The sequence below is a fragment of the Leptidea sinapis genome, chromosome Z (assembly GCF_905404315.1).
Source record: "Leptidea sinapis chromosome Z, ilLepSina1.1, whole genome shotgun sequence".
NCBI lineage: Eukaryota > Metazoa > Arthropoda > Insecta > Lepidoptera > Pieridae > Leptidea > Leptidea sinapis.
Window position 1 is genome coordinate 21,792,753 of NC_066312.1, and position 11,106 is coordinate 21,803,858.

The 11,106-nt window shown below is 33.5% G+C and overlaps 1 protein-coding gene across 1 annotated transcript; it reads left to right on the forward strand.

The window, feature by feature from the left end:
• Positions 1–1,343: 1,343 nt before the first annotated feature.
• On the forward strand, positions 1,344–5,842 carry LOC126978522 (uncharacterized). The gene is made up of 2 exons (XM_050827378.1): positions 1,344–1,438; positions 5,525–5,842. The coding sequence occupies exons 1-2, from the start codon at positions 1,433–1,435 to the stop codon at positions 5,801–5,803; spliced, it is 285 nt and encodes a 94-aa protein (XP_050683335.1). The 5' UTR covers positions 1,344–1,432; the 3' UTR covers positions 5,804–5,842.
• The last annotated feature ends 5,264 nt before the right edge of the window (positions 5,843–11,106 follow it).

Genomic DNA, 11,106 nt, shown 5'->3' on the forward strand with positions numbered 1-11,106 from the left:
TTGTCGGAAGTTCCTTTAGCGCTTATTTTTCAAATTTATTTTAAAAGTACACCTAAAAATACAGATACTGTCACTCACAGTCACTGTACTCAATGACGTTCTATGCACAAGACACTGACAATGCACCCCATACAAAATCAATGCCGAAATAAGGCACATGCCACAAATGACACCATAATAACCTTCGACTGCTATGTCTACACATTTCTGCGTTTAATCCAGTATTTTAAAATTTTATTGGTCAATAGGCAACAATGTAAACACTATTTCAGTTTCAGCTGCATATTTTAAATTTAGTACCCGATTTGGACAGTGACATCAATGGAGTAGCACTTAGGTATTTATTTAAACCCAGACGAAAAAGAGGGTTGCTATAAGTTTTACGTTCGTCAGTCTGTCCCTATTTTCCTATCAAGATCTGTTCAGTTAGAGGTTTTTTACGTTTTAATCAAAAATCACACTTATATTATAAAGGGGAAAGTTTGTATGTTTATTTATTCGCTTGTGTTTATAGTTTTTACTTCTCTACGTTCTAAAGGGATTTGGATTTAATAAGTTAAGGTAACGTTTAATGAGAGAAACTAATACTCAAATATTATATTTTTATTAACATAAAAAAAATATGGATCCCATTAGCCGAACATAACCAAACTATCACCAAAGTACCTTTGAAGTATATCCATTCCAATAAAAAGAAGAAGAAGTGGCAAGTAACTAGTTTTTCCTCTTAAAAATCAAAAACAATCAACTTCTACGTTTTACAAATTACGTTAATTACAATGTAATATGTAAAGTGACGCAACAAAAATACTCAAACGTCAAATACTGTTTAATATTAATCATTAGATTGTAGTAGCATATACACGACCGAGCAGCCCGATACTTGTGACCAATTTTTATTTGTCAATGTGTGCGTTTTATTGCAATTTAATATACAAAATACTAAGGCGCTAATTAATTCCAAGCGTGGCTGATTTTTTCCGAAATGTATATCAAAATCGTCCTTTTCCATCTTGCTTTATCTCTTCTTCTACTTGATCTTCTTTCTCGCATTCTTTGATTGCTGAGCGCTTGATATTTTCTACCGTCGGACACATTTTTCGCCGAATATTGCAGCATAATTTTGAAATTTGATATATCCATCAAGGCTGTTCAGTATTATGAAAAAAAAAATTTACATCAGTATACTACAAATCTATGAAATATAGTTGGTACTGTAGTTAAATATTATCTTTTTCTAATAGTTTCCAATAGTCAAGTCTCAGACTAAATCGTTCATTGTACTGGTGTGTAAAGGGAAAGTATTGGCGAAAGATTGCTTTAAGTTAGTCGTGTTTAGCACGCGTTACTGTTCCAAGGTTGCCCACACCTTACATTACGTAAGCATCGAACATATTATCTCAATTCTCATTTCACTCATACATCTGCAACCATGAAGGTACGTTTATTTTTAAAATCCTTTAAAATGCTCAGACTGTTACGATACTAACAAAATTTTCTAAAGTTACTTTTTTTTTACCTCTCTCTTACAATTTTACCATAAGATTAACGCACAGCGTTTATATAAATATTTATTTCAGTAAGGTTTGAGTATGTTTCCAAAGTATGAATTTAAGCTATCTTTCGTATTTGACTCTTAAGTTTCACTGAAATATAATTATTATGTTGTAAATAGTATTGTAGAATACTCTTAAGCTACCGAACACAAGGTAAAAGAAAGGGACCTATACCTTTACTTTTATATTTAAAGTTTAATAAGTATTTGAACTATGGGTAGAGTGATAAAATGCATTTTTAATGTAGTCTTTTAAGTGTATTGAGTAAGTATTGGCTTGTGGCGGAAAATCTAACTAATGATTTATTATAATTAAAACTTAATGCGTAAATTTTCAATCATATTTAATGCTTATAATTTAATTGAAAAAAGATAAGTGAATATTATAACACTTTCGAAGCGCATGTCAGCGTCACCTTGCTGGTGATAATTTGACGAGGTTATGAACTATGAACATCTGAGTCTATCCATCCATCTATTGAGTGATGGTTAGTGGGATCGATTAGGTTAGGATTGAAGAAAAATATATCTCGTATACACTTTCTTATCTATGAGCAGGATGAAAAATATAATCTATTCAATTAAAATTTTTTAATCACAGATTTATGGTATTTTTAACCGACGTCAAAAAGGAGGAGGCCAGCAATTCGATCGGTATTTTTTTTGTATGTACCCCTATTACTCTGAGATTTATGATCGGATTTACGTAATTATTCGTTTGTTTGATGCGAAATAGATGCCATTTGGTCCCATAAAATTTTACATAGTTTGGCCCAGTAGTTTTCATTTTATGAACATTTATATAAACATTTTGGTCTAATTGGATGACATAATTGTTTTCTGCGTACGGCTTTTTTTTGGAGTTTTCATTCAAGTTGATTATATATTATTATTAACTGACACTGAAACGTAAAAATTAAAAATAAACTACGTTTAAAAAAACCGACTTCAAAAACTGAAAAGTATCAAATAACTAAAAATTTAATTTAAAACACCTCTTATGCAAACCTTTACCTTGAATATTAATAAAATACTCTTATTTGTATGTGCTACATATTGATAGCTTTGAAGTCGGTGCCAAGCCAAATGCAATAAAGGTACCTACACGCCCCACGCGTGATTTTGAGCGGGATACCTTCGTCTAGAACAAAACAACCCAAGCGGACAGACACGCGTGGCCAGACAACCTAAATAAGTACAGTAAGTAAGCTGTTTATAATATTAAGTTTTATTTTGTTACGGGCTTGGCACTGAATTAAAACCTATCAATAGGTAGCACATATAAATAATAGTATTTTATTAATATTAAAGGTAAAGGTTTGCAAAAGAGGTGTTTTAAATTAAATTTTTAGTTATTTGATACTTTTCAGATTTTGAAGTCGGTTTTTTAAACGTAGTTTTTTTTTGTCTTTTGGTTTTAACGTTATTGGAGTTATTACCTATTTATTGAAAATACAGAAACTATTCAATTAATTTTTAATCCAAATTATATTACGTTACGTTCGAATTCTCCTGTAGTCGTGCTTTATAAAAAAAACTATAGAATTAATATTACGGATACTCATGATATTAATGTACCTGTATTCGATATTTCAATTTTGTTGTGTAGACTATGCAGTCATGGCAAACCCATAATAAAGGTGGTTTTATTCCTAGATGAGCACAGTCGCTCTACTCAATAACAGCTTGGTGCTAAGTGTGGATCTAGAACGAACTGAGCTAGAAAACAGTTTTCTGTAGTGACCTCTTAAGTCCTTGCATACATTTGGATTGATTTTGCAATTGTGACTGGTGCAATTAATATAGCCGAAGCTTAAAGCCAACTTACCAAGATTTGTAGTTTCGTGGTCGGAGGCGAAGAAGCCCGTATCGACTCAAGCAGGTAAGCAGGTAAGGTCAAAGGCAAGCTAAGCTACAATATCTGAGGGCATCCGGATAAACACACACGAAAATGCAAAAGTTCTGCTGTCTGAGTATTGTATAGTGAAAGAGCCCTCGTGTGCTGTGCGGTCCTGCTCGCTCTCGGCAGCCTTCTGTGTTCATCCGCAAGATCACCGACTGCTAGAAGCCATCATGAGACGGATGTGGATTGGATCTAAAAAGATGCATGCGCGGTGAGCACGGTTGTCGCTAAACGGAACACAAATCAGTTTGTGTTTATCAAAGAACAGAAAAAGAGTCAAACGATCGCTGTATGTTTATTCGGGGCTCGTAAGCTGATTCACATTAACGAATTAATGATTGGCTTAGACCGGCTCCAGTCTCTTGGGTCAGTCCCTCATGTCTGAGGATCTCGGTCAGCATTTGAGTTTCATCTGGAGCGGTTGATCCATCTCCATCGGATTCTGTATAGTACGTCTCTTTCAAACGTGAAGAATTTCAATGACGAATCTTTTATTTGGTCGGTCTATCTTATTGAAGAACGACCATGTGCTCTTTAGCCTTCGGTACTTTCAGGCACAATTTGTTTTTCCAAATATTTTTTCGTCTCTATGCATTGAATAATAAGGAATACGCTGTGTGTATAAGTTGAATGCATCGATGCGTTATGCCGTCCAAGATATTCTTAGCATTCGCCGACACCACATCTCGAATACATGAACCCTTTGCCTTTCTAGAGCCAAGATTGTCCAAATTTCTACTGCATAGGGAAAACTAGTGCTCTTATCAATCTTTTTAGTTTTGATACCAATTCCTCTTTTCTCCAGATGTTGTTGTTTAGTGGGGACAAAGGATATTTTGCTATCTCGATTCTCCTTTTTATCTCAGGGACGCAGATGCTGTGTTTCTATAATATAACTATCATCTCATTAACTTTCGCTCTGTTCACTGCTAAACAAATGTTGCATCTTTATGTTTAAGTCGTCGTTTTACTTTGGAACATATTAGAGCATATATTGCCTATTCTGATGAAAAAATGGTTTTTCAGTGTATAGACTCAGGATCAAAGTAACGAGGTGTTCACGAGCTCCCGTTTTGAGTAGAACATTTAATAGCTTGTCCCATGGCATGTAGTCAAAAGATTTTGTGTAGTTAGTAAAGCAAAGGACGACAGGACAATGGAATTCCCTGCTCATCTCGATGATTTGCGGAGATTCAGTATTTGTTTCCGCGTTGCCCTGCCCTTCACGAAACCTGCCTACTCTTAAGGTATGTGTCGGCTTGAAAAGTATCTTAGTCGTCGATTAATAATATGTAGAAGGTTCTTACGTGCGTGATATATTAACGCAAGGGTCGTGTAATATTCGCAGTCTTTGAGAAGCCTTTTTTATGCCACGGTATAAATATTGACTTTATCCAGCCCTTTGGCCATCTTCCAGTAGTCCAGATTTGTAGATTTCGTTGCTCGCCTTTGTGTCTTACTGACCGAGGTCTTTTTATATTTTGGCTGTGACATCCTTACCTGGTGATTTATTGCACTTAATAGCGTTGGCCTGCTCATCTTCTGACACAACGATGTCAGGTTCTACTGTCGTCAAAGAAAAGCTATGGACCGAAAGAGATAGTGTGTGAGGGATGGCAAGTAAAAGAGAAGGAAAGCGTTTTGCTGGCCGTTCTTCGTTGTATGTGAACAAGTCCTTGCGTTACGCTTGTACTCATCTAGCGTAGACGCACTGTTAATTATCTTTACTACAAAAATGCGTTAGTTTTGCGGTACTCAAAAGGTAACAATCACCCGATCAGTGGCGTATAAATTATGTAACAGGCTGGGATCACGAAACAGCTAAGTTTATTCGTTGTGAAAAAAAAATTGTGATGTAAAACTCCTGCAAGAATGGTGTCATCCTTACAGATCTGCAGATTATGTTATTGATTTATTAGGTTTATGATTGTTATTACAATGAAAACTGACGAACCAAATAACGAACGTACGCACGTATTTGCTTTGTTTATTTTATCCCTTACTATTTTGAGAAACAAAGATTTCATTATTTAAGTAATCACTACCTAATTATCTTTTTTTAACAGATGTTACGCATGGTATGTTTTATGCTGACCATACTCCATGTTCTGTGCCTCCCATACGATCCAGAAGACATGGATTTGAAAACGGTCTTACCATCTAGCGGTCAATTTGAAGCGTTTTACCCTCGTGTGGCCCACGGAGTGCCCAATGGATCGTCCCGACCTGCACATGGCCACGGAAGCTTCTACAAGCACCGCAACCCGGCTCTCGTCGACGTGAAAAACGCAGCAGCCTATGGGTTCCGCTTTGATGGTGGTAGACGATTCAACTTTGACGATTAAAACGAATTTGGATTAAATAATAAAGCTTATAATATTGCATTTTTTTGGTTTCAATTTTATTAAATTCTTCTATTAATTTCTATTCTCGTTCTTTCCTGATTAGAAATATATCTTATATCTTTAAACGAGCAATTCTTGTATATAATAAACGGCATTTATTTTCTCAAAATTGATTCCTTTAGAATTCTTTTTGATGTCATTTCTAATATACTAGATACTACTACCGCTTCGGAAACAAATGGCGCTATGAGAGAGAAGAAACGGTGCAAGAAACTCTCCCAGCATTCTTTTTTTGCGCTATTTTCAATAAAAATATACAATATTGTACAGTCATTTCTATCGCTATAAAATAATCACAATCTAGTCCCAGGCTGTCCGATCATTTAGATATTCAGCTGTGGAGTAATAGGATTTACGACGGATTCATTTTTTTATAAAACATTTAAATTTATTTATAGATAATGCCTGAACAGTGGCTGGGAGTTTATTATAGAAGTGTATACATTTACCCTTAAAGCTATTATGTATCTTATGAAGCCTACTAGAATTAGTTACAAGCAATCCCTTATTTCTAGTGTTAGGTATATTAATGAAAATCACTATTAAGAGCAAAAAGGTGACGATTTTTGTGAACGTATATTTATTTCTTAAAATTTTTCTTTGAGAGACTGTCTATAACCAAGCTGATATATAGCACGAACAGCTCTCTTTTGCAGAGCAAACACTATATCAACGTCAGCAGCATGACCCCATACTAAAATACCGTACGTCATGATAATATATATATATATATATAATATAAATCTCGGAAACGATTTTCATAAAATTTTATAAACAGGAGAGTTCGGGGGCAATAAATCGATCTAGCTAGGTTTTAATTTAAATAATGTAGTTTTATCCGTGTTTTAATGAGAAACAGCTACAATAACATTAAAATACAAAGTTAAATTTAGCCACTATATATAAATAAACTATAAAAGACTATAGTATATATAAATAAAGTACACCCCTGTTCTTATCCAGATGTCCTATTAATTTTTTTTGTTCAAGTTTTGTACATTCTTAAAAATCCGAGAAAGAATCGGTCGTCCGGATATTTTATAAATTATGTACTAATTTTATTTTAAATAAAATTTATTATCATTAATTTAATGTATGCGATATCTATGGAGCAGTGTTCACAGCAGCAAAAAGAAAAATACATGTCCCATTTTTGCATGAAGTGTGGTTTAATTAATTTTTTTAATTTTCAGCAACATAAAAATACCAGTGAATGCAATTTTTGAATGAAACAATAAATTCATCGAATTCTTAAAAAAATGATCATATTATAATAACAGTTTTAAGTAAATATCTAAATTAGTGATAGTAATTTTCATTTTTTTTTTGTGAAAACGCAGGTGTTTAAAATTATTTTAATCATCAAATAAAGCTAGATTGGAAGGCCTAAATCTAAATAACTTACAATTATCAACTTTAAAAATTTAAAACATAAAAGACCACACAAGTCCTTTGAACACCAATCAAAGACCGATTCTCTCAAAGATTTGTCATTATGAACTAGCTGACCTGGCAGCATTCGTACTGCCTCAATCGATATATAAAAGACGTAAACTTTTGTATAAAATAAACTTAAAACAAACAAAAGGAACCCTTTTTTAAGTGTTATTTAACCGTGTTTTAAGGAAGTTTAATTTTTACCTCCTGAGAAAGTTAGAAAGATATAAAAATTCTAATTAGTTATTCATTTTAAACTATTATTTTTATTTAATTTTCTGAACGACGGGGGACACATCAAAGGAAAATCAAAATTGTTGTTTTTATTTAATTCCGGGTATTGTCATATTTATTCAACCTTCATTGGACTTCCACAAATAATTCAAGACCAAAATATGCCAAATCGGTCCAGCCGTTCTCGAGTTTTAGTGAGACTAACGAACAGCAATTCATTTTTATGTATATAGATGTAGTACAATGACGTTCTATAAATATGGACATATCATTCGAATTGATGTAGTACAAAAAACAGTTGTATAAAATGACGTTCTATACACATAGACAATGCACCTCATACGAAATCAAAGACGAAATATGGCACATGCCACAAATGACACCACAATAACCTTGAACTGCTATGTCTATACATTTCTGATTGTGTCCTTTCATCTGTCCCATTCTGACAAGCGGATCTAGTCAGAATGGGACAGATGAAAGATGAAATAATATTATACCATAATAATGAAAAAATACTCGTTTTATTAAATTACTCCCGCTACTTGCATATCAATGTTATATAATAAAATAACCTTACCGATGATAAGTCACACCATCTTTTTTTTGAGTCGTTAATGTATTATTTAAGCACTATTTATAGCACTCTTAGGCTTGTTGATTGACACACAGTTGATACACGACTAAAGAGAAAAGTATGCTTACATTGGCTTTAAGCACACTTTTGCCGTTCCGTTATCAGACTGCGAATGATATGTCCATATGTATAGAACGTCATTGGTCGTATATTAACCTCGGTTTTATGAAGTTTTCACTTCTGTGGTGTGTTCTAAGCATACACCTTTTTGTTACAAATTAATTGGTGTGAATCCATGGCCTCTTATTAATGGCGAAATGTATATTGTCTTGGTTTTTGTTTCAGCTATATCTTAACATCTTTTTATGGAATCGAGCAAATGATTGAGGTAATAAGGTGCGTATGATGCCAGTAACCAGTGTCAATAATAGTTTAATAAAATAAAAATGCACCTAAGGCGTTGCGTAATTCGATACGACCGCTATAATATTAAAATGCGCCCACATATTCATCCTCTGACACCTGCAGAACTGGTATAAACAAGTTAAATTAGCGTTTTTGATAAAAGCTGATACGTGTTTTGTAAATATACCGACCTGCAGTGGATTTAATATGGAAAATATTAAAATTTTTAGACCCTGGGCCTCAGACCTAAGAAGAACGGGTGCAAGAAACTCAGCGGGTTTATTTTTGTCAAAATTTTTACGTATATAAATTTTTGACCTGAGTGAATAAATGATTTTTGGTTTGTTTTGTATATAAACATATTAAAGCCCACTTGTAAACACTATTGTTGGTTTGATTAATAACCCCCATACGTCGACAGCGTAAGTAAACCCTGCGGCGAGTTATTTGAATTCTAACAATGCAAGTTAAACTTTTTATGAAGTTGCTTCAAACACTCTAATTAAGTAGTTAGCATACGTAATGATAATAAACCTCCCAGCGCTCCATTCCATAACATTAAGTAACCAATGAATAACATTAATAGTCTTAAATATAAAACATTACCTCGATCAAATAAAAAGCTCAGGCTAGAAGCAATTTAAATAAATAAGCGAACGTGAATATAAGATATGTGGCTAACCACAAGTTAATGGGTATACGGTAACATTTATCTAAGCTGTTGAAATTCTAATCGCTTTTCTATGTAAAGCAGATGATTATAAAAAGTCATGCATAGGTTCTTCGTTTATTTGTCTTATTATAAAGTAAGGAATGCCGTCATAACTGTGAGGGCTTTGCGTGCATTAATGGTTCCGTAAGCTTATCACTATTTCGATGGTCATCTGGTATTCGATAGCTTATAATCTCAGTTATTCACTGCACTATATCATTAATATACTTTTTTTATTATAGAAACACTCTTGTACCGTTATGTTTGGATTCGTGGGATCACATTGACCTAATTATTTTTATGACCAACTTCCTTTAAGGATGTTGGGAATAAGGCTGGAATTTTAAAAAGTTTAAGATGATATATCAGTAGAAGTTATGAAGAAATATTTGTTTACTCAGATAATATATAAATATGCAAACAAAGCTAATAAAATATGTTGATGAATACGTACGACGATATAATTTGGTATAGAGTTTTATTGTATACTAGCTGACCCAGCAAACGTTGTATTGCCGATATTAAAATCGCGATACAAAAGTAACTGTTGATCGTAGATGGGTGAAAATTTGAAGTTGTATGTATTTTTTAATGCTGACTCATAATCAAACAAATTTAAAAAAAATGTAAAAAAAATTAAAAAAAAAATATTTCGTGTGGACCCACCCACCCTTAACATTTAGGGGTATGAAAAATAGATGTTGGCCGATTTTCAGACCTATTCAATATACCCACAAAATTTCATGAGAATCGGTCAAGCCGTTTCGGAGGAGTACGGGAACGAACATTGTGACACGAGAATTTTATATATAAGTACACAAGAATTCTAATATTAAGTATGATATTTCTTAACTATTTAAAATTTCTAAACAATTATTGTCGTTGTAAATAATTAATTTTTTAAGTATAATTGTAATAATATAAAAAGTATTAGGTACCTATAAGATAGATTATAGTGTCATCAGGACAGGGTACATTTTATTTAAAAAAAATCCTCACTTGTTAACGTTCTTGCCCCTGTGGAGTTAGAGAGAACAGTGGCTAGAGATTGTCGTCAAAAAATTCCAATTCATACTACTCTAATCGAAACTTGAACTGCAAATATACAACTTACAAAAACGTGTGTGTGTGTGTACGCACATACATATGTACGCACCCAAAAGGTAATGTTTTCGTTAGGGGCTCTGATAATTTTAGAGTGAATTATTACGATACCTGTGTACACCGACACTCAAATTCGACACCCTGGTCAAAAATCTTGAGTCAAGTCAACGCAAAGCTTAGTTACGTGAGAATGTATAATATATAAATAAAAATTTGCAACAAATATTATAATACCTTTGACCTTTCACTATTAACTACGTTGATCTATTTGTCGTTTCACGTTTTAGGTGTGAATATCTGACAGATGAAATAATAAAAACTCCAGCAGGGTGAACTAAACTATACTAAAAAACTAAGCATCGGAAATTCATAAAATCATAATGAAAACAACCACAATATCAATCAGAGATAACTAAGTGTCTACAAATCCGAAGAAAGTTTTTGTTGATTCGTTGAACAGCCATTTAGAATTTCACGCGTCAAGAAACTTAATATTGAGCCATACAGATTAGACACGATTGCCAGGATGTCCTCCCTTGCCACTAAGAGATCAGCCCTTCGTCAAAACTCATACATGAGAAAAAAGCGTAACATTATCTTAAGTGGCCCGTATATTAACGAAATTCGGGCTTTATAACGGTACGTTCTACGTAAAGATAGGAGTAGATAAGTTAATAAGATTATTATTACAGTAGGGCCGACAACCGGGTTCTCAGAGGAATGTTTGAGTATAAAAAACGACAGGTCCTATTGGAGCGGTCATTCGGTGGTTAC